Here is a 24158-nt window from a genome sequence, read left to right as displayed (position 1 = left end):
TGCCTGGAATGTAGTCCAGAGGCCCCCTGCCAGCCACTGTGTCCTGTGATCACCCTGATGACCTCTGTGATTCCAGCAAGCCGTGTTGTCACTGACTTAGTTATTTAGTTGTCCCCTACCCATCTTCCCCAGTATTCTGTAGGATCTCAGGGAATGGGATCTGTAACCCCGCACACTACTGCATGTCCAGGGACTGGCACAGAGGCTACGCTTGAGTGAGGGACGGATGCTGAGTTGCGTCTGCTCGCAGGGGAGGAGGCAGGCTCTGTGGTGCAGGTGGGGCACGACTAGCCTGGATGGACATGATTTCAGCAGGAAGTTGGTAGAGTAGAGAAGAAGGGGTGGAAGTGGTGGAGTGTTTGGGGAGCAGATTGTGGTCCATTCTGGAGGGATTGCGTGGTATGTCTTAAGCAGGGTTTCTCAGCCTCAGCTTATTGGTGTCATTGGCTGGATTGTTCTTTGTCCTGGGGCTCTGCCTGTGTATTGTGGAATGTTTAGCAGCATCTCTTCCCTCTACCCACTGACTTCTAGTAGCAATACTCATCTCCCAGTGACATCCAAAAATGTCTGTAGATATTTAATGTCCAAATCACCCTGTGATTTTGGATGTCCCTTGTCTAATGGAACCAGTGATAGATACAGCTGGCAAAGCTTTGGGCTCATTTTAGCCCCCAGTGTCAGAATGAGCAGGGATCCAAGGACGTCTCCATCTGGACAGCACGTTTGCTGCATGCCTGCTCCTGCCAGAGCTGGATGATGCAGCTGATGATATGCTAGAGTGGGCAGTAGACATGGGCCTACCCTCATGGAGATTCAAGGCTAGAGGCTCTTTAGCAGGGAGGTTTGGTGTTGGGGGTGGGCAGTGCCTGCTGTGGACAGGGGCTGCAGTGAAAAGTGCAGGTGGCTGTCCCCCTGACTGGGAGTGCTGAAGACTTGACCCAAGGGGATGGCAGTTGTGGGACAGGAAGCTGGGGCTACTGCAAGAGTATTGTAGATGCAGAATACTGCAGCGTGGCTGGCTTGTGTATGCAGTGATGCACCATCCCAAGATCTGTAGATTGGGGGACTAGAGATGATGGTGGCAAAATATGAGACATCTGCAGAAGGAACTAGGATAAAATGAATGAAAGATGATGAATTTGCTTGTGAAAATGTTTAATTTAAGGTAGAGAATCCAAGCTTGGAGCTTAGACCAACCCAGAAAAAAACAACTATGAAGACTAATTCTTAAGTTAATTCTTTGGCTTTCTAGTCAAATGGAGAAGTGTGACTCCCCAGTATTCCCAATTCCTGAATTGTTTTTGAGTCAGACAAATGAACAGGAGCCAAAACCTTGAATTGTTTAGTTTTTGTACCCTTTAATGATTGGAGCCTATTAATTAGTCTGCTAAACCAAAACCATTTTAACTCTGTCTTCCCAAACTGAACTTAGAAAGTGTGACTTTCCATTATAAAAGTCAACTTAAGAGACCCTTTTATCACTGTGTTCCTCCTGAACTGTTTGTGGTTGCATATAGGTAGTAGGTTTCTCTCTTCATGAGAGCGCAGATCCTGTGTCTGTTGTTGATGGCATGGTGACTCCCTTTGGCCTTTTCCTGGTCCTTCATGAAAACAGTGACTCATTTGCTTTGGGGTGTGCATTTATTATAGTCTGTGATTAGCTGGTAATAGTGAAAGGATCAATGAAATTTCTAATTCTCAGTATATATTAAAAAGTCAGCTTTCATTAACAATTGACAAATATGCCCAAGGGTATAATAAAAATGAGTGAGAGGAAATATACTGGTAGAGACAAATCCAAGAAAACATTTAGTTTGTGATATTGAAAGTGCAAACTGTAAAGAGAATTACAATTGGAATGTCTGTCTTTCAGGCAGGATTTTTGGCACATAAACAGAGTCACATAGAAAAGGATTAATGGTGAGGCATGATATGAATTCTTATAGGCTTTTAAGATTCATCTCTGCATGCAGTTGCTTTGCACCTGATTAAATTGTTTAAAGAAAACTCACAGGTCTTTTCTGCACATAGTTTAATATTACTCCAAATCCACTGTTTATCCCTCAATTTTGAAAGGTGGTGGCTGCGATAGTCTTCTAATAGAAGAAATTGGAAGTGGCCAATTTTGTTTTTCTATGCAACAGATAAACAGGATTTCTAAGGCAAATTTTTCCTGAAAAATATTTTTAATTTTAAAACTTGATTTAGAGAATGGTGGTAGCTCAGACTGTGTTTTTTCTGGCCTATTTGGACAGACATGGGTGCTCCTGTCTGGGCACAGCTTCTCTGTAACTGCACCAGTATCGTCATCTTGTTCTGGAATCAGCCTTGTGGCAAAATGGGCATCTGGGGCCCGTTTCTGCCCCTGGCTCTTTGTGAGATCCACTCAATTTATTTGCATTTGTGGGTCTTCTCTTCCCCACCTTGAGCAAAATGGAAGGGTTACCATAGATAAGGGCTTATGGTTGCAGATGTCTGCAGGAGCCAAGCATAGGCTGTGACAGTTTCAAGAGCATAAGCCCCAGTCAGTTGTTGGCACTGTCCACTTGGGCCCAGTGTAACCAGATTTTCCATGATAATCCAGAAATCCAGACATATATCAAACTCATGAATTAAAAATGTTGGCAACAAATTCAGCATTTATAAACACTGCGTGGGCCCAACAGAACACATCTGCTAGCCAGACCTTGAGTTTGTCATGTCTAGAGGAGATCACCCATTAGCACCCTCCAGAGATAGGTGTCTGGACCCCAGCCTGTACCCTGAATCAGCCTGTGTTTTTGGCAGAAACTGTGGACATCACAGGCGACTGGGAGAACACTCTGGGCCTTGCCAGCATTATCTTTATGAGAGTGTCATTTAATTTAACAAAAAGTTCCATTCGAAGGAGTTTTTTAGAGACAAAAATGCCTGCAACAAGATGGACAAGTATGTGGCAGCCTGGGGCCTGTGCCCTCTTCTTTGTGACTCTCTTCAGCCCAGTAGCACTGAGATCATGACCTCTTGGGTAGAAGCTGCTGCTTACTAGCAGTGTAACCTTGAACTTGAGCCCCCAGACCCCTAGCCAAGCCTCAGTATCCCACTTTGGTTAAGTGAAAGGTTGGTTACCACAACCAACTGGTCTCTCCAGTAATGACAGTTTCTGATGCCTTGGTGGGAAGAGGTGGATTTCTGTGAGTGAAGCTTTTCGGCCTCCCTAGAGTGGGCTGCAATAAATGGGGTTACTTTGCTCAGTACTGGAAGGTCAGGAGCAAACTCGAGGTCACCTGAGTAAGTATGTGAGGATAGACCTGGGTCTTTGGTTGCCATCTGTGACTGATTCTCACCTGCGCCCTGGGATCCTGCCTCCTGTTGTTCATGCCCCATGTGTTAGAAGGGGCACAGCAGAAGTGAGGGGATGTTACATCCATCGTTGGCCACACAGGATCATAACCCCATTTGCTAATAGGTCAGTCCCTTGCTGGCGCTATTGAAGCAAGTTTTCATATTGTCCAGCTGCCAAAGGAACTGAGGGTTGGCCCTGGCTCATAGCCAGTGAGAAACTCTTGCCCTCAAGTCCCACAGACCACAAGAAGCTGTATCCTGCCAACAACTTAAGGTGCTTGGAGCAGACCCCAATGTCAGTCTTCAGCTGATTCCTCAGCACTGGCCAGGACTTGATTGCAGAGACTGAGCAGTGGACAGGCTAAGCCATGCCAGACCCCTGAGCCCCGGGAACTGTGAGATAATATGTGGGTATCGTCTTCAGCTGCTCCATGTGTGCTAATTCCGTGTATAGCAGTGGATAGCTAAATCACCATTTCTTTGTGTTAAAAGATTAAATTCATTACAGGCGTTTTTATTCGCAACTGACTTTGGCATTTTAGTTAAATAAATATATGCTTTACTGTGTATCAACACTAAATACGCTGTAGGCATCATCCAGGGCTTCATGTCAAGGGTTTCTAAAGATTACTTTCTTAATTTTGGTACCATCTGGGTCAGAAATGAGATCTTAATTTAATCAACTCACTTTATTTCATTTATCTCACAAGTACTTAGCTTATCTCAAAATTTGACCATGGTCTTGTCAGAGTCATCAATTAGGGTTCCTGATTAGGTTCTTTTGTAAGAAAAATATGCATCTTTCTGTTGTGTTTTTTAACACACCTGTTGGTGCACACACTCCTTGCTTGTACATGCTTTCCACCACAGTCACTTAAAATCAAAAGTATTAGAATTCACTAGTATGGAATTCTTCAATTAAGTTCTTAACATTGACTTGACTTGATTTTGAAAGGCAAATGTAAAGGGTGACAACTAGACATTCATCAACAATACTAAGAAATGTTTAGGACTAAATACCTGAACAGGACATAGGCAGGGCCTAAAAATGAACAGGAAAAAGATTCCAGACAAGAACAAAACTAAAAAAAAATATACCACACTAAAAACAAAATACCCCCTAGCCAGGCACCGTGGTGCACACCTATAATCCCAGTGCTTGAGAGGCTGACAGGAGGATCATAAATTCAAAGCTGTCCTGGGAAACTTATTGAGACCCTGTCTAAAAATTAAACTTAAAAGGGGTGGGGGCTGGGGATATAACGAAGCAGTAGAGCGCTCGCCTAGCATGTACAAGGCTCTGGGTTCAATCCCCAGCATGAACACACCCCCACCAGTTTAGGGAAAGAGAAGTCACTCCTGTTGCTCATCCAGCACACCTAAGTGGCCAGGGAGCAAAGCTCCTTGATGAGTTTCAGGACCATGTTTCTCAAACAGGTTTGCACACAGGTCACTGGGATCCCTTCCACTGCAGACTGTGACTCCATAGGCCTGGGCCAGCTGGAGAGTCTGCATGTTTAACCTACCTGCCAGGAGCCCAGCCCTGTCTTCTGTGCCTGTGGGCAGCCTGTCCTCACTGCTGTCTTATCATCCTTGCCTCCTCCCTCGCCCTTGAGCCTTCATTTCCAGGTGTTTCTTAGAATAGTCAGGATTTCCCTCTGTGTATGGTTTCATATATGAAGAGGTGAAACTGAATCCCTAAGTGAATTTGGTTTTGGTTTTGGCAATAATGATATGCTTTTGGTTGTGCTGCTCTGGAAATGGGCCTCAGTTTTTCCACACACGTATAGCTTAAACTGCCAGAACGATGTTTCCAGAGAGTCTCCTGAAGGTGGGCTGTGCGCAGGGCAGATGCTTGGCTTTGCCCTGGAAGGCATGGTATTGCAAACTCACCCTGATACTCAGAGATGTCAGTCAACTGCTTCATCTTTGGTGAAATAATTCAATGCAAATATTGTTAAGAATTCAATTTCATAATGGAAAAAGCTACCCTTTTGAGGAATTTGAGAGTTGTTATAAAAGATTTCTCCTTTTGGAACTGAGCATTGTAAAGTCCCAAATGTCTTTAATTCAGCCTCGATTTAAATTAAGATGAGACCAAAGATGACCAACTTCTGAGCAGGATCCAGATGCCTTGGGAAATGTAGACCCTAGAGTCAACAGATGACCTTATTAGATAAAGTAAGTTGAGTATTGATGTGCAAGCTGTCATTCGTTTTTTTTTTATTGAATCTACTTTGTGCTTCGTCATCCTAAAATGGACAGTCTGTGTAAGTTTTTACTAGGTAAATAAGTAATGAAAGATTTATTTTAATAGCTCCAAGGACTATTGACTTTTTGAGGCTATGGCTATTTGTCATAGGAAACTACTTGTTAAAATATTTGCTGTAGGGAACCATTTCTAAACTCTGTTGTGGAAGGTTGATTTATGCTGCAACCTTGGGTGCTGATCACCTCTTGGATCTGGTTCTGATTAATTTATATAGTTTAAATGACTCTGCAAAGGACCTCAGAGTAGGAACACAGCTAAAAGCATTCAGCAGTATACAAAGGTTATTATGCAAGTAAAATAAATAAATGTTGCTAACAACTTTAAAACATGGAGCAGAATTCAGCTTTTCTTGTTTTGCGAAACACACTCAACTCTTGTGGAAATCTCTCTCCTCCTTGACCCCTTCAACCTTTGTCTCGTCTACCTGATTCACAGGTATTGATCGCTGTGGAACACTTTACTCTGAAACTTAGTAGCTTTAAACAGCAGACCTGTTTCATCTCACAGTTTCTGTCAGGAGTCTGGGTTCTTCTGCCCGCGTCTCCAAAGGCTCTGGTCTTATCTGAACTTGCCATTCCGTGAGGGAGGGCCCTCTTCCAAGTTTGTTCTCACGGTTGTTGGCAGGATGCAGTTCCTCATGGGCTGTTGCCCAGAGGCGTCCCTCTGTTCTTTGCCATGATGGCCTCTTCATAGGACCATTTACAACATGACAGCTTGTAACCTCCAAAGGGAGGGCAGAGGGAGGAAGGTCATGGTCTTTCTTTAGCCTGCTTTGAAGGGACAGCCCATCTCCGCATTTTGTTTATGGGAAGCAGGTCCCTAGGTCCAGCCCACACTCAAGGATTACACAAGGATGTGAATATCACCAGGCGGGGTCTCTGGGGACCATCTTAGACCCTCTACCACACACAATAAGGGCTGGACGGATGCGTGGACCCTTCAGTGGTGCCATGTTGCCGCCCTTTGCACACGCTGAACACCCTTCCTTCATTTTGGGTTGCACGCTGATCTGTGGAACAGCCACGCCCTTGGCTGATGACTGGTGTGTTGACGTGCATGTGCCATTTGTTCTGTAAGATGCATGAGGGTAATTTTGTTCACTTGTGTTTTTAACTTCTGAAAACGGAATTAAGAAGAGAGTGGTGGGCTGAAGCCAGAGGCCCACTCTGAGATAAGGTGCCATGGCACTTAGAAAGGCTTCTTGTTGCAATGCAGTCTCCGCCCTGGGGAAGCCTTCCCTGTCCACTAGTCCAGACCAGCCCTTGCCGCTCCGAGCTGTTCCTGCAGCTTTCCTCATTACTGGCTGTCTCCCAGGAGAGAGAGGCAAGCTGGGGCCTCTGTGCAGGTCACCCGTGTGTCACCAGCTCCTCATCTGGGGCCTGGCAAACATTAGGCCTTTGGTATACTAACAAATATGTGTGAATCAAACATGTGTGGTCATGAAATCATTCTAAGGAGCTATTGGGAAGCCCTAACATTGTTGTGACTTCCAAAGGAAATACAATTTATTTAGTTAACGCATAGACTACATTAATTTATTAAAAAAGAAAAAAAAAAAAAAAAAAAAACAGCATGAAGATCATGGGTAGTTTTGTCCTAGCCTTTAAGGCCTCGTGAGCCATCAGGAAAGTCACATCCCTTCTCTGGGCCTCAGTTTCCTCAAAGGACAAAGGAGGGAACTGGAGACCAAGGCTCCTCAGACAGGGCTGTATCCCTGGATCCCACCTGGACATTGATCTGGCACCAAAGATTTTGTTTGAAGGACTCAGGACAAAAAGAAGAAAAAAACCAAACAAACAAGAAAACAAGTTAAACTTTTGCATGACTGGTGACCTCACCAGCCATGTAAAAGCAGGTCCTGGTGACAGTTGTGGTATATAAGGATGGAGACTCCAGGTCCCCAAAGCTCTAGCCTAGCACAGCCAGTTAGGAGAGCAATCCAGGTGATTTCTGCTCAGGGCATCCAAGAGAGAGCCCTTTCCAAGACCATTAAGAATCCCATTCCAGAGATGGGTCAACAGTACCAATGCAGATAAGAGAAATACATCACAGCAGGGTGACTGTGGATAACAATAAGGAAGCAAGCTAGAAGGAAGGATTTTGAACATTTTCACCATAAAGAAATGACAAAATGTTGGAGAAGATCGATGCGCTCACCCTGATTTGAACATTCTACAGTGTACATGTGTATCAAAATGTCACCCAGCACCCATAAGTATGTACAGTTTTTATGTGTCATTTAAAAAAAATCTAAAAGATGAATAGTTTCTAGGAACCTAGTGTAAAGCTTGATGACTGTTTCATAATAATGTATCATGTACTCAAAACTCGCTCAGAGTAGATCTTAGTTTTTCTCACCATCCACACAAAAGAAATCTGAGTCAATGAACATGTTAATGAGATTTTTGTGGTGATCTTTTTATGGTGTGTATGTAGGTCAGGACATCATGTTGTGCATCTTAAATGTGTACATTTTTTTCCTGTCAATCTTACCTCAATAAAGCTGGGAAAAAAAGAAAGTAAATCCCTTCCTTCCCCACACCCAGCCTCAGCATGCTGACGGCCACCTCATGCTGCCTTTGAAATGTTAGCATTGATTTTTCTTCTTCTTTTCTTCACATTGACTTATTTCAAGATTTCATTTCTGGCACCACATTTCCCACCAGATAACCAGAGCTTTGAGTGCCAAGTTCTGTAATTAAAATTGTGTCACATCCCCAAAACAGCGTAAATGGTGCCATTAAGCCTGGCAGAAAAGATTCGCGAGCGCTTCACCTAGTAATTTAAATATAATACGCTGGCAGCGTTCAGCATAGGGTGTTTTCAGTTCTAATTAGGACCCTGCTACGGAGCATCAGGGTCTGTTTGGTGCTGCCCTGGTCTGTGCTTCACTTGGCTGTTCAGCTTTCCAGCAAGCTGCCTGGCTGCGTGGCTGCAGCGGTCCACGTGGCTTCCTGTGACCTTTGGGAATTACCAGGTCCCCGGCATAATTAGTATAAATCAAAATCCTGTAGACCATGACAGGAAAATAGTATGTTTGAACAGCCGATTATTAAAATGACCTATTTAATTTAAGAAAAATATCATATCCACTTGCATGGTAACCTGGATGCCTTCACTGACAGATTTTATGTCATTTCTCCCCCGCCCCCTTTTTTTAAGAAAAGGAAAGAGAGTGGAAAGGCCCATTCTACTTCATCCAGGGTGCAGACCCGCAGTTTGGGCTGATGAAGGCCTGGTCCACCGGGGACTGCGACAGCAGCGGTGACGAGTGGGAGCAGGAGGTCCGCCTCACTGAGCACGCTGTTCAGGCCATCAACACGCTGAACCCCAAGCCCAAATTCTTCGTTCTTTGTGGTGACCTCATCCATGCCATGCCAGGTAAGACGGGTCCTCGCCGGGACTGTTTGGCCTCCAGCCAGTCGTGACCACACCTGGGCAAGAAAAGAAGTGATTTTCCCCAAAGGCACCTCTCTTTGGTAACAGCCCCTTCTTTCTCAAGATTGGCACAGTATCATTGAACATCAGAAAATGCACACTTTTTTTTTTTTATTTAGAATTTGGTGAAATTGATCACAGTAATTAAGCAGAGCTATAGTCCTGATGACCTGAGCTTAATAGGTCCTCCCACCCCATGTCACTTTCCCACATTTCCAGGGACAAACCTGAACTGTATCCATATATCACATCCCTTAGCATGATCTGCTTTCTCTCTCCTCTTCTTACTCTTATTTCTCCTGTATTTGTTGTTGCTTTTACAGTTGCAAATTAGAAAAATTAATTCTAAAATAGTTTAATTTGTTGTACACATTGCTTTCATGGGGCTATGAATTCCAGGGGCAGATCTGGGCTTCAGGTACGGCTGGATCTAGGGGCTGAAATGTTGTTGTCTGTGCTTGGTCTCACCATTACCCAGCTCTGCTTTTCTGAGTTGACTTCATTTGAATGGAGGTTTTCTCTGCGTCGTGGCTCTTGGGCGCTCTAGGTTTATATCCTTTTTACAGAAATAACAGTGGAAAGTGCCTTATTTTTGGTGGTTCAGTCCAAGTCCCAGACCTCACTTATCTAGCTCACGGGGCCCCCTGAAGCCAGGATGTGAGGTTAGCTCCACTACAATCACGTGGTCTGAAGAGCAGGATTGTTTCCCTATAGAAAACCAAAATGTGGGAATGCAAAAACAGCAGCTGCCTTCGGGAGCTCCCTTCCTTTTTGTCTTCCTGCTCTGATGTCCTTCTCTCCAGGCAGTGCAGCCCAGTGAGCAAGTAGAAAGTGTCCCTGCCGGGTTGGAGTTGTGGCTCATGGTAGAGTGCTCCCCTAGCATGCATGAGACCCTGGGTTCGATCCTCAGCACCACGTAAAAATAAAAGAAAGGTATTGTTTCTGTAAGAAAAATGCGGCTCAGTTTGGGTCCCAAGGCAGCTCAGACCCTTGAATCCAGGGGAGCAAGCACTCTGGGTGCCCAGTCTGAGTCACGGTCCAGCAACAGCACCCAGAAAGCCACTCTGGTCATGGGAACTCACACTAGAGAGTTTATTAGGCGGACGACCAGGGCATCCACTCTGGCGGCTGGGAGAGAGAGAGGGAGAGGGAGAATGCAGGGTGCAGGCGCTTCTCCTGAGTACTGGAATTTCACGGGCTAACAACAATCAGGCCAGTTGCTGAGAAGGGGGCTCGCAGGCTGACTAGTGAACCAGTGACTAGCTAGGATGTTCAGACTGATGATCTAGGTTGTAAGATGGGAGGGGGAGCTGCAGAGTAAAGGGCGGGGGAGCAGCTTTATATTATAGTTTCCACCTACAACTAAAACAAAATATTTTTAAAAAAAAAGTATCCCTGTCCAACAGGGAGGCAGAGCTGGCTCCCAGGGCCTCTCTCTTATCTGTGTCCCTGTCTCTGCTTAGAGGAGCAGAGAGGACCTGAAGACCATGGCAAAAAACAGCAGTGGCTGTGGACCCTCACTTGGGGCTGACTTTCCCTTCGACCTGTACCCTCAGTACCCGAGTCCTGCTGTGATTTCTGACTTCCCTAGAGTCTGAGGTACTCCGCAGGAAGCTGGGTCTGTTCATCCTTCTCCAAGGCTTACCTGTCTGGCAGCCTGTCTCTCCGAACAAAAGCCAGAGTGAAGAAGTGAGAGTGGAGACAGGGCAGCCAGATTGCTCTGCCAGTGTCCTGGGAGCACGTCAGCAAGGAGAGCCCTGGGACCTCCCCTCATTCTCTTGTATTTTATTTTGCTTGGAGTCACACGTGTGCTGCGTGCCCACGTCATCCGCTCTGTTCATCCCTGGGAGCACCCGGATGGCCCTGGGGAGCACAGACACACCCCTCCCCTCCTCAAGGCCTCAGTTTCTGAGCCAGGAACCCATCAAAGCAGCAAGAATTTGAAACCTCTATCAGTGGGGAGCCAGTCTGGGACAGCAGCGTCATACCTCAGCAGCAGAGGTCAGCATCCCTCCAGCTCTGTGTAGAAACGCATTCACAAAGTTGGTCCTGAGTTTGCAGAGGTAAAATCTCAGCTGCTTGTAAGCTCGGGCCATGGGGCACCCTGGGCAACGCATGGCTGAGAGCTCAGCGTGCTAGAGTTGTGCAGGACCAAAGTGACTCTGTGCCCAGGCTCTGAAGGAGTTAGAAGTCGCAGGGGACTGGATTTCCTCTGGTAAACGAATGTGTTAGCAAATGGCTAGTGCTACTTCCAAGTGGTCTGACTTGGGGTCATGTGGCCATACGTGACAGCTTGTGCTGTCAGTCTGGATCACACGGTGAACCAACTTCTGCTTCTGCTGCACACTTGAATATAAGATTTAAAGTTGACATTTTCCATCCAGTGATTTTTTTTTTCTTTAAAAACAGAATATTGCGAGATTCACTGGAATTACATTAACATGTTCTCGTAGATGTTTACGGATTTGTTCTGATTTATGTTAATGTATTCAGTCATGTTTCAAAATCAGATTTAAAATAAAAGCTTTCCATGCAATTACATTGCTTCTTAAAAAGAATATACTGAGCATAAGTAAATTAAACTCATGCTTTTTATGATCCATGCTACCACTTGGTCAAAAGACCTTGTAAATATGAACTGGCAAATTTTTGAAGATGTTTTCTGTGTTCATTTTGGTTGGAGCAGAATTCATAGTTTCTTCTGAAGATTGAACTGTTTTGTGGGGTTTTAACTGAGCCAGTGAGAAGACTTTTAACTGTTTTGAATATTGTGGTCTGAGATTAAACAGAACATTTTAAAACTACTAAACTATTTACCATTTTTAAAATATGCAATAAGTGCCTTCCCTCTCATTTAGCTTGTGCGCAGGGCAAATACTAGAAAAGTAATTATTGGCTTTGACTGCTTAGCACATTGTTAATTATCAAATGCATATATTAACAGGCAGCTACAATCAGAAAGCGTGCTTTTAACTCCACCATAAATAATGTCTTGGGCCTAGTAGACTTAAGTTGAAAATGAAGCAAAAGAACTTTCAGAATAATGTTTTTTAAAATGAAAGTCATAGTATGCTTTTCCATTATAAATATCCATCATAATATTCATTTACCACAAATACTCATTGTGTGCAGAGAAAGTGCCCATTGCAGTCTTAGATGCTGTGGACACAGTGGTGGCAGTGAGAGACCAGGTGCCCTGTGCAGCTTAGGGTCTGACAAGGGCGCAGGGGCGTGGGGATAAGGGGGGTGGAGAACTGTATGGGGGCCCCCAGGGAGATGCCTGAGAAACATGACCTTCATTTTGAAAAGTCCATTTTGTTTTGAACATGTGCCTTCCTTCTGCAGACTCCGTTTGTATTATCTAGGTATTTTCTTATTTTATAAAGCTTCTGTGTGGGCTAAACCATATTAAAGGTAGCAAATGAAGAGTTGTACAAATAAGGAGCTCTTTGATTTTCAGCTCTTCACTCTTAAGCCCGAGGTCTGTGGTCCATGTTCCCTGGCGTTGAGGCATTGTCTCACTGAGGGTGTCCCCAGGAGCCTTATCAGGTTCCAGCAATTCCACGTGGCGCTGACAAACCAGAATATGCTGGCAGAGTCAGGGAGCAAGAGATTCCTAGAGCCCAGACATTAGCTGCTAACACACGTGTCCATCCCTGTTCATTAAAACATGCTGTAACCAAACCCAGCATCCAACATGGGCTGGAGTCTCCCTGAAGAGGTCTTTGTGTGCCAGCCTCCACTTGGGTACCTGGGTCTGATGATGATGTGGAACTCCTCTGTTCTGCAGAGGGAGGCAAACCTGTGTCAGCTTATTCCAGTAGGTGGGGTAGCGACTATAACCAGTTGCCATAGAATTAGTGGCTTGAAACAATACTCATTTACTCTCCTGTAGTTCAGGTAGCCGCAGGCCATGTTCCTCCTGGGGTTCCAGCATCTAGAGTCTGCCTGCACTCTGTGGCTCTTCTCCTCTTTGACCTCTGCTCCATCCTCTCACGCTCTCTTTATTGCTCTTACTGTCCAGTTTCCCTCCTGATCCTGGTGATCACATTAGGCCTGTCCAGAATGCCCAGGATAATCTGTCCATCTCAAGATCCCTGATCACACCTGCAGATCCCTTTTGCCTTCTGGGAACTGGGATACCGACATCCTGGGACATCATTCGGCCCACCACAGGCATGGGACGGACGGAGCCCAGGGGCCATGCTGCTCACTTGCCCACGCACCACAGTCTTCCGCGATACTATCGTCATTTGCATTTTAACTAGTGGGGAACCTGCTCAGACAGCAAAGTACCCTTCCCAGGCCACTTGCCCCATAAGTGGTGGACTCAGGTTCATCTATTTCCAAAACTCATGCAGCCTCACTACTCAAAAGGAGCAGTAGCAGGAACTCACGGGTCAGAATCAGCATCTTTATGAAATCCCCAGGTGAATCTTGTGGATAATAACTAACTTGTAGCGTAGCACTTACTAGCCTAAAATGCACAGGCCCTGTAGTTTTTGTTTTTCAGTGTATTATTTATAATTTCTGTATGTATGCCAGTAGTGTATGAAATTCCCTTTAGGTGAAGGTAATGGAGTTTAGCGAGAGAAACATCTTTAGTCTTATGTTCAGCTTTCAAAGGAAATACTTTTAAATTTGTAGATTTTATTTTACTTCTTTAACAGTTTGAATAACTAAATCAGGATACCCTCTCCTATAGAAAATGTCAATAGAGGAATGGTAGCAGAATGTTCAGGAATACAGGCACACATATATGGTTTAAAGGATCTGTATGTGTAATGTTCAGGGAACTAGAACTAGATCTTTGATTTGGTTCAGGTGCATGTACACAGTCCCTTATCTGCCATTCCAAAATTCAGAAAGCTATGAAAATTAAGATTTTTTTTTCTTAAATTTGAAACTTACTTGGTTGACAGCACAACAGCTGAGTTGATAGAGTCTGTTTATAGTCTCTATCTAATAGTGAGATATTCTTATGTCTTGCTAGCAAAATATTTCTGGGCTCCATTACAGAGTGCTGCCTGATCCTCAACTCAAGGTGTTATTTAATATACACTTTGGGCCCTGTATTACCATTCCAAAGTTCAAAAAACTCTGATTTCAAATGAGATCTGGCCCAGAGCATTTTGGATAAGAATTTATGGATCTGCAGAATTGATACTTTGGGATTTTTTAGATGAAAAACCTTTCATCACTCGAAGCAGAGCCTTTTCCTCATTCTGATTTAATGCCATCCCTGAGTGTACTTCTGCATATCCATTGCACACTGTTCACATTTTAGTCTCAGAGTTAAAATGGTCCCAGATGTCTTGTGGCTGACGTTTTGGGACCATTTCTGTTGGAACCCATGTGACTCAATATGAAAATGGAACTGAATTCAGAAATGATTTTGACCATTGGAGGAGTGGGTGCATGCACAAAGCGATGTCTGCCACAGATACGGGCAGAATAATCCACTTATGTAGAGAAGTCTTAACTTCAAGGTGGAGGAAGGCTGGGCTTCTGCAGATACGGCTGGAGAAGGCTGGAGAGGAGATGAAGCCACTCAATCAGAGGGGTGGTGGTTGAGTGGCAGTCACTATGGGGATGTGAAGTACAGCTATCAGCAAATGCAGTGGTGCTCTTCCACCAGGAAAAGGCCCAAGTGAAACTGAAAAAGTGAAATTTCATCCGGTAACCTTCACTTTAGGTGCAAAGGACTGAGCCACAGTTTGAATAGGAGTATCCAAGGCTAAATGAGCATCAGGGCTCCTTCCCCATGTGGATATCTCTGTGATGAATGGATAGAATTGGGATACAAAGCTACTGAGCAAAGATGGACTGCCTCAGTGTGCCGGGCTCCAGGCAGAGAACGGGATCATTTGTCTTCCTGTGATTCACACAGTCCAGGCAGGTTGGTGCTCCTTTTCCTCGGGCCAGGCAGGCACAAACACATGCACAGAGTTCTGGTACAAGACAGACCCTGATAAGCGAAGCCTCGGGGCGTCATTTTGAAAACCAAAGCCAGGATTAAGACTGTGGCCAAAAAAGGGCCTTATCTCATCCCTCCAACCTCTTCAAGTTCACCTTCCTCCAAGCTCTGTGTTTGTGTGTGTGTGTGTGTTTGGGGGGGTCTCCATGGCTACGAGCACACACGCACATAAACACTGTTTCCTAAATGTAAATGTGATCATACGCTACACATCGTTCTGTGGTTTACTTTCCCCTTTCATCTGTTGGGAAAATCTCTTTATGTCAAGCTTCTAATCACTGCTTTGTTCTGTGGATGGGCATTTCCCAGCTGGTTGATCCTCTCTCCTGGGCATAACCAGGAGCAGTGATATTCCTGAGATGACTGGGGTGGCGTTAACCTAAGGACTGTGGCTGTGTGTCCTCAGATGTGCTCTTGCAGAGCCAGCTGAGCGTCTATTTAGGCCTGAGCTGGAAGTGGGTTGTCTTGTTTGGGATCCACCCTCCTGTTGGCACAGAGTGAACACTAGGCACTTTGCTTTGTGGTTCCCAGGGGGACCTCTCTCAGGGACAGGGACTGACCGGCACTCCCCTGTGTGATTTCTGTTGAGCAACGACAGGCTCAGTCCCTGTCCCACAAGCCATAAGGTTCTGTTCTTCCCACCATGTCGCAGCTAGTTTCCCTTGAGTGGAAGCCCTTTTGTCCATATTGAAGTGGGATTTTTGTTGTTTGTTTTGTTTTTCAAAAGCTCAGTTAATTCACATTCATTTCCTCAGCTGCGTAATTAGCCTTGAGTTTTTATTTTTAAGTGCCTACTCCAGGCTTCAAGAAATGCCAAGATTTAAAGGCAAATTTACTGTGCAGTTTAATATACAGAAACAAAAAGGGAGTTATTTGCGTGTAAGAATATGACGCCTTAGTCAGAGTATCGCCAAGCTCGGGAATGGGCCGTCTGCTCTGTCCTTCCAGCAGACTGTGTGCGGCCCAGTGCGAGCGGCGCCTGGGAGCAATCAGCCAGGCCCGCGGCTCCTTGCCCCCTCACATCCATTATGAGCGCCGTGGAAGCACCTGAGCAATCAGTGACAATACCTCCCTCTGCCGAGGCTGATTAAAAGTGGTTCCAACTAATTTACCCAATATTACTAATTAGGGAACTTGGAGCATTACTTGAGAAGTTGTTTCTGATTAGGTGTGTGATCTTCCTTCCACCCCTGCCAGCATCTGCCACCTGGTGACGTGGCAGAGGAGCAGCACTGCCTGCGTCAAGGCATCTTAACTTGTTCTGTGCCTTGGACCCTTTGGCAGGTTGGAAAAGTCCTGATCCACATCACAGTGACCGTTAGGGCTTGGACAGGAGGTGTCTCCAGGAGCTCACATGTGAGACAGTGTAAGGAGGTTCACAGGAGAAATGATTGGTTCCAGAATCTTAACCCAATTGTGATTAAATCCCCTGGTGGTGCTTAACTGAGTGGTAACTGGAGTGGTGGGCTGTGGCTGGAGGAGGTGGGCACTAGGGCGTGGCTCTGGATATACATTTGTATCTGGTGAGTAGACTCTGCTTCCTGACCACGTTGTAAGCCACCTCCCTCTGCCACCCTCTCCTGCCATGTTGTTCCTGTCTCACCTGGAGCCCTGAGGAATGTCTATGGGTTGAGACCTCTGAAACCCTGAGCCCTCAAACTCTTCCTCCTCTACAGTTGTGCTGTGGGTCATTTAGTCACAGCAGCAAAAAAAAAAAAAAACAACTAAAACAATGATGTTTCTAAATGTGTAAAATAAAATGTATAGGGTTTCCAAGGAAACCAAGTAATATTGGAATCATCACCAAAATATTTTAGAAATTATTTGATAGAGTCACATCCATGCTTCTCCGTCAATCTGACAGCAGTGCTGATCACTACGTGGTGGCAGAATGGCAGTGAGCTGTGCTTCCTGCAGCAACTATGATACGATAGGAAGAGTCCTTACGATTTCTGTTGGTGAGAGTCCCAGGGTCTTGATACCTCTGTGAATGTCTGCTAACCTCAGTCGAAGGAAGTGATAGATGTCAGAGGTCGTGGAAGTCTGGTTCTTTTCCCCATCCAAGTTCAGAGGGTAGACCACTTATCCCCATGTCCCCCAAACTAAGAGCTCATGTCTGTGTGCACATGTGCCCGTCTCCTTGCTCTGTGAGTGGCTAGAACTGCCCCTTCACAGCTGACACCTGCACTTGTGATTGGCCAAAGTACAAACTCAGTGGCAGAAGCTCTACTGTTAATTAAAGGCCAAAAAGCTACTTCACGTAGCTAGTATAATGTATTTGGTTATTTAAAGAAAAGAAATGACTGAAGATAAATAAAAGGGTCTAGTTAACTGCTGTCCTTTTTTAAAATTTGTTCCTTTTAGTCATGCATGACAGAGTATATTTTGAAACATGTATATAAACATGAAGTATGTCTTATTCTAATGAGGATCCCAGTCTTGTGGTTGTACATGGTGTTGTGTTTCACTGTGGCATGTTTAGGTATGCACACAGGAAAGTCGTGTCAGATGCATTCCACTGTCTCCTGTTCCTGTCCCCACTCCCTTCCCTTCATTCCCCTTTATCTAATCTATTGAATTTCTATCTCCCCGTCCCCTTAGCATCCGCATATCAGAGAGAATATTTGGCCTTTGAGTTCTTTAGAGATTGGCTTCTCTCACATAGCATATAGTCTCCGACCCATCCATTTATCAGCAAAAGTCATAGTCATTCTTTTGTGACTGAGTAATAGTTCCATGTGTATACAACAACTGTTCCTTTGATGAAGGGGAGAAAAGCTTCCATACTCATTCTATCTGGTTTCCAGCTTGGGATCAAAACCTACAAATCAAGAGAGCCTTGCCTTACTTGTTGTTCCATGAAGCATTCGAGAAGGTTTCAAAGGAACACAGGCATACAGAAGAGAAATGTAAGTAAGAAATTTAAGTCAGGACCAAAGAAAATATAAGCTCACATAGGAAGGCAAGATGAGAGGCAGAAACAGATGGGTGGGTAAGTCCTGGTGGGATTCAGTTAAGTTGAAAGGTTAGTCAGAGAGAGAGTTGTTGGAGAAATACAGTTGTACCTGTATCTGAGAGGAACCAGCTTTTCCTAGAAAATATTAGATTTAAAAAAACGTTTTTGCCTATTTCCTTCAGGCTGTAAGTAATGCAGTGTCTCAAAGGGGGCTTTAGGGAAGCTGGTTTCTTAAGCTGGGTCCAGGGTCTGTGGGTAGACCTTATCCAGCCTGCGAACCCTGTAAAACTGGGTGAAGCTCAGGGTGTTTGCATCCGTGCCTTAGGGAAGAGGTGGGGAGAAGGTCCGTGGTTTTCATCAGATCCTTTAAGACCGCTGTGATGGTCATTTTAGGTGTCCACTTCACTGGCTAAGTGGTCCCCAGGTAGTCAGTGAACATTATTTTTGGTGTGTCTGTGGGGGTGTTTCTGGAACAGATGAGCATTTGAGTCTGTGGAATGAGTCAGGAAGCTTGTCCTTCCCCAGGTGGGTGGTCATCATCCAGCCCCTTAGGAGCCTGATAGAATAAAAAGGGGAAGAGGGGAAGACCGCCTCCTCTGTGTGCTGAGGTGTCCTCCTCCTGCCCTTGGACATCAGGACACGTGGTCCCACTCAGACCTGTCCCACCACCAGCTCTCCGTGGCCTCCAGCTTTCAGACGCAGGTGGGGGGCCTCTTGGCCTCCATGCTCTGTGAGCCAGTTTCCCATAATAAGCCTCCTCCTCCGTACCTGTGTGCCTCCTGTCGGCTCTCTGGAGAACCCTGCCTGATAACAGGGCTCCACGACTCAAGAGGATGAGAGCCCCTGAGGAACACCGAGCAAACGGGCTCATGCTCTGCACACCCCTCTTCTCTGCTCCGCCTGGGATGCTTCCTCTCATAGCCCACCATGACTGCAGAGGCCACCGGGCAGCCTGGCACCTTCCCCGTACCCACCCATCCTCGGAGTTTTGTGTGGTGGGTGAACGATGCCGCGTCCCTCGGGGGGCCCTGCACATGGACGTGGTGCTGGCAATGCCAGTGTCTTCCAGCCTGTGTTTAGCTGGTGTCGCCCTTTGTCGTTTTGGCTGTAAGCCCTCGTTTCCTGGAACTGCAACATTTCACCTCTGTGGTGGGCCTGTTTTCTACCACTAAATGAGGTACTAAAAAAGGGCATGATCCCAGAGGGGTTCATTTATCAGGGAATTGATCAAGTGATCAGAGTATGAAATGAAACAAGTAACGAGAGGTTGGAGAACGGAGCATTTACATGTGGGGCTGCTGGGGACTTATTTCCGAACCCCCTCTCCAAGGTTTAGAAATTCGTCTTTGTGTTTCAGACTCGCATTGTTCCTCCTGTTCCTGAATAGTTTATTGGAAAACAGTCGCAGTTTCTGTTCAGTATATATGATTTGATTTGTGTGAAAAATTTATTATTCCTTTCTTTTTTATGTGTTATTTGGGTAAAATACTGCTGTCGTAATCTATAAATATTCTTGTGAAGAAATTTTGTATTGATCTAAAGGGTGGCAACTTTAGAAATTTCACTTGGATAATTTAGCTTTCTTGATCTTTCTCTTTTTTTTCCCCAAAGCACATTAAAGCACATTTGGATTATACCAAAGCCACCTATCATGTCAGACAGCTAAATTCATTTTATTAATTGTATCCTAAGTTGGTTAATAGTATATATTCAACAGTGAGTTGCTATAAATGTCTGGGAGCAGTCAGTATAATAAGCTGTAGTTTTTAGATGCGAAATTAAATGAATCTTGTCTAATAACATGTATAATTTGCAAACTGGTAGAACCTGATTAAGTCTGATCTGTTAGTGGTGTAGCACAAGATCACTGTGAGTGATGTTTATGCTGCAAAGTTTTAGATCAATGAATTTACACACCTCAATTAATTAAGAAAAGATAATGAAAGCATTAGAGATGGAAGGGATTATGGCTTTCTAAATTCTCTGGGACTAGATGAAAGTAAATGTGTTTAATTGAAGGAATAAATCACCTTCTTAAGTTCCACACATGGCAGCTTGTACTACCAGTCCCAGTGCTAGTGGGTCACAGCTCCTGTCACAGAGTACAGCTTCCTGGGAGGGACCTCCTGTTCCCCAGTCCTTGACTGGTGGCAGTCGAAGTCATAAGACTTTAATTCATTCATTTATTTGTTTTTCTAATAAAACCAAATATGTATCAACGTTCTACTTACATGCTTGGCATTGTTTAGCAAAAAACAAGCCCAGCATCTGTCCTCAGGAATCTTTCAGGCCAGTCAGGGATGGAGACATGAAACCTAAGGATGCACCAATAAAATGAGACAGAGGGGATTCGGTCCAAAGCCCCGATCTGGTAGGTAAGCTAGAGAAGGCTTCCTTGAAACTGAAGTGGGATGGGAAGGTCCTACTTTGCTCGTGGTTTAAAAAATCAAATCAGGTAGTATTAAAAGGTATCCAGAGAAAAACCTAATGCTTCCATCACCATTGACCTGCTGCTTCTCAGGTCAACTGCATTCGTGAAAAAGTGATAGAAATTGTCATGCTTGCCTGCACTTACATATATAGCTTTTAATATTTTAAAAAATGCAAACAGGAACAAAAGAGACACAGTTTTTGTTGTCTCCTTTCCATAGCAGCATGTGCAAATGTGTTTTGCTCTTTCCAGGGGATGAGACACCAGCACGTATTTAAACAGTCCCCATCTGGTGGACACTTAGGTTGTGTCCAGTGGCCTGCCATGACCAGTGCTACAGGGTGCCTCCTTGAGCCCACACCTGCAAATGTCCAGCAGTTAAGAAGATGGCTGTGAGGTCACGTGGCTTCAATTCAAGTCTCGGAGCTCTCGTTGACTCAGCATGTAACCTGGGCAAGCTACCCAGTCTCTCCTTAGCTGAGTTGCCTATCTGTGATGTGTGGATGATTATGGCACCAACTCTACAAGTCTCTCTCAAGAATTAAATGAGCTAGTCTATAAGAGTGCTTAGATTACTGGGTGGCATTTAATGCCCCTAGTTACAATTACTTCTGTTTTACTTTTAATAATGGCTTTATCCATATGTATGTCCCACATGGTACCATTCATCCATTTTAAATCGACTACTTTTTGGCATATTCACAGAGCTGTGAAACCATCAGCACAATCAATATTAGAACACTTTCATCAACCCAAAGGGAACTGCAGACCCATTTTCTTCACCACCTTCTTCAGCCCCACACAGCTGTGGACAGAAGGAAGGAGCACATAACAGGCTGGGGCCCCTGCTCCCATTCAGCTCAGCTGCTCAGGACTTGGGCTCCTTTCCCTGGACCACTCTACCTGCTTTACTGAGTCACAGCCAGCCTAGGGCGAGTCCTTGTCTGCTGCCCCAGCTGGGCCAAGGCTGCAGGAAAAACCATCGAAGAGCGTTGAGGAGCGAGGACCGGTGCTCCCCATGGGCATCAGTGATAGCCAGCCCTAGATGCCCTTTTGGATCCTGTGCAAAATGATCTTCCTGTCCATCTACAGGGGCCAGAGCCACGTGTGCAAGAGGAAATAGGTGCATGGTCACAGTCTGGGCCTCCTGCCAGCCCTGGGCCATGTCGGCACTGGCAGGTGCAGGTTAATAGGAAGACACTGGCATGGGAATTCTGCTCTTTGTTTAATAGATCAGGGCAGCAGTACTCAAAGCTGGCACATCTTAAAATTTTACTTATCAGTAAATTAAAAACATTCCCCAGTGTCTCCCATCTAGAGATCCCTAAACACTAGGCATGTGGTGCGGGAGGTTGGTGGCACTTATCAGTGGAAGGCAGTTTCGTTGCTTTCAGTGCCCAGGCCTGCTGATGGCAGTGTGATAAACAGCACATCAGCGTAGCAGTCCTCAACCTAGGGAGGACGGAAGTGGCATCCCACCCCAAACCTCAGCATTGTCCTCGTAGATTCTCTGTTCATTTTGGGGCATATAAAATTGTTTATGTTACCTATGAAATACAAATTTAGCATGTATTTATTTAGAAAAGACAGAACTGGACACTTGCTGTGGACATTGGTTTTCCTGACCTTCCAGTACCTGTTATTGCTCTGACATTTGGGAAGTTCCTTCAGGATGTACCTGGGCAGGAGGCAGACACCCACTGTGATGGGAGCCAGGTGCCCTGAGGCTCTCCAGCCTCCTCGCAGCTGGGATTCCTGTATGTGCCCTGGCTTCAACCACCCAGACCTACGCAAACAGGATCTGATTCCTCCTCTGTGGCACTAAGGAGGGGACAGGATCCACCTGCTTCCTGGAGGAAGGTGCTAACTACATCCACTGTTCAGGCCAGGGTTAGATCCAGCACCTGCCTCCAGCGGGGTCAGTGGGACACGCCAGGGCTCTGTGCCCAGGTATGTGTTTCTCCTTGGGGACAGTTTTAGAGGTGATTAGGGGGCTGCCTGCCTCAGACCTCTTCACCTCAGATCCCAGTTCTCTGGCTTTCTTCAAGACTCACAGGTACCTAATATCCTTAATAAATCATCTCTCTGCTTTAACTATCCTGCTTCTCTTGTTTGCAACAAAGAATGTGACTGGTGGAAACTGCCACAGCCAGGTCTCCAGCGGCTCCCTAGATCACACCATAGGGCCACATTTACTCTAGGATCACATAGGCGTGACACTTTTGAATTCATACCTGGGCCATCTTTCCTCCATACTCAAACCCGACCTGTCCCCCTCAGGCCCTTGGCCTGTCAGAGCCTCACTGTCAAGCCCCTGTGTTCCTTTCCTTTGGCATTTCCAGAGAGACAGGTCGAGGTGGGGACATGGTGTTCATCCCGATCCTGGAGTGGCCCCGAGACCTCGGGCCTCCTCCTCTGTAAAAGGAGGCTGATAGCAGCCCCCCTTTAGAGGCTTGCTGTGGGGATGGACACGGTTAGTGTGGGTAAGTGGTGGCTCAGATGTCCTCGCCTCTCACCCCGCCATGGTGGTTTCCGTAGTCACGCCATCATGGTCCTCCCATCGCGCTTCAACTCCTGCCTTCTTGAAGATTCTCCACAAGGACCAGTTGTTAACGATTCCGTCTGTGGACCGTCTAATTGGTGCACACCGTTAACATGGCGCAAGCTCAGGTTGTCACCTCTGCTGTTAGCCTCAGGTGCGTGGTCAGGTGTTTGAGAGTCTGGGTTTTAGAGTCAGAGAAGGGACTGATGAACCCGAGGCCTCAGGCGCGGGAGTTGATAGAGCATGGACCGTGACACCTCCGTTAGCAGGCGGCTGACGAGCAATGGGAGATGCGAGGCCCACGTGGCTCCTGATGTGCTCAGGGGCGCAGTGGTGGGACCCAGCCCAGCCCGGAGCATCCCAAGTACTAACTACCATGCCTGATGAGTCACAGGTGGACCTGTGATTAAAACTGAGTGTCATGTAGGAGCCAGTTGCCACGGGCAGGTTCCTGGACCTCGCTGAGCTTCTATTCCTTGCCTGCAAGCCAGGGTGATGCTGTAGCCCTCCTGGGTTGTTAGAGGATTGACAGGGTCACACTACGGGACCCATGACGGACGCAGGTGCTAGCTGTAATGGGGTGATGTCATCGTTTTCCTTTCTCTTCATTCAATACCATGCTGGACCCTAGTACATGAAGCAGAAAAGTGTGAAGGATAAAAGGAGCTCCTCCTCGACTCTCCAGTTCTCATCCGGATCCTCTGAGGGCCGCGTGAAGAAACAGTGACAGGCTCGATACCCGGTGGAGAGGGTGGATATCTGCTCAGCTCGCCCGAGGACCGCGCTCAGTCCTGCTGCCGGGCATTCTGCTGTGAAGAGCAGTCCTAGCTAGCCCACGAGCTATTGGAAACATGGTCTTTTCATCCAGATGCTCTGACACACCACTGTCTACTGTAAATGACCGCACAGTGTTTAGTCTGATGTCATCTGGCAGCGCGTGAGGGGGACTCATGCCTCTTTTGAAAGGTTGCCATTAGGACTGGTTTGGCAGCTCATCTGGAAGGAATGAAGCCCATCGTGGATGCAGATGTTTTTCTCGCCCCTTTGCTGCAGAGGCCCCAGAGGGGAGAAACTGGGCAGGTAGAGTAGAGGGTCTTGTCTAGCATGGCTGTCTTGGCTTTGCAGTTTCCCCAGCACAGTCCCACGAGGTGCCAGCAGGATCTCTGTGGGGTGTCCAAGCCCAGGACATGAGGCTATCAAACACCAGATGTTCGGAGG

The 24158-nt window shown here is 46.0% G+C and overlaps 1 protein-coding gene across 7 annotated transcripts in view; it reads left to right on the top strand.

Moving 5' to 3' along the window:
* CPPED1 (calcineurin like phosphoesterase domain containing 1) overlaps positions 1–24158 on the top strand; it is a 97981-nt gene that overhangs the window by 8183 nt on the left and 65640 nt on the right. For 5 of the 7 annotated variants that reach the window (XM_079121423.1, XM_079121417.1, XM_079121418.1 and 2 more), the window contains exon 2: positions 8759–8977. In XM_079121423.1, coding sequence (XP_078977549.1) covers positions 8759–8977 — 219 coding nt within the window. Of the gene's footprint in view, positions 1–8758; positions 8978–24158 lie in introns of those variants that run through there. The other 2 variants (XM_079121421.1, XM_079121422.1) reach the window with 2 other exon arrangements.

This window comes from Sciurus vulgaris, assembly GCF_902686455.1.
Source record: "Sciurus vulgaris genome assembly, chromosome: 18".
NCBI lineage: Eukaryota > Metazoa > Chordata > Mammalia > Rodentia > Sciuridae > Sciurus > Sciurus vulgaris.
This window is presented reverse-complemented; position numbering and strand designations above follow the sequence as displayed.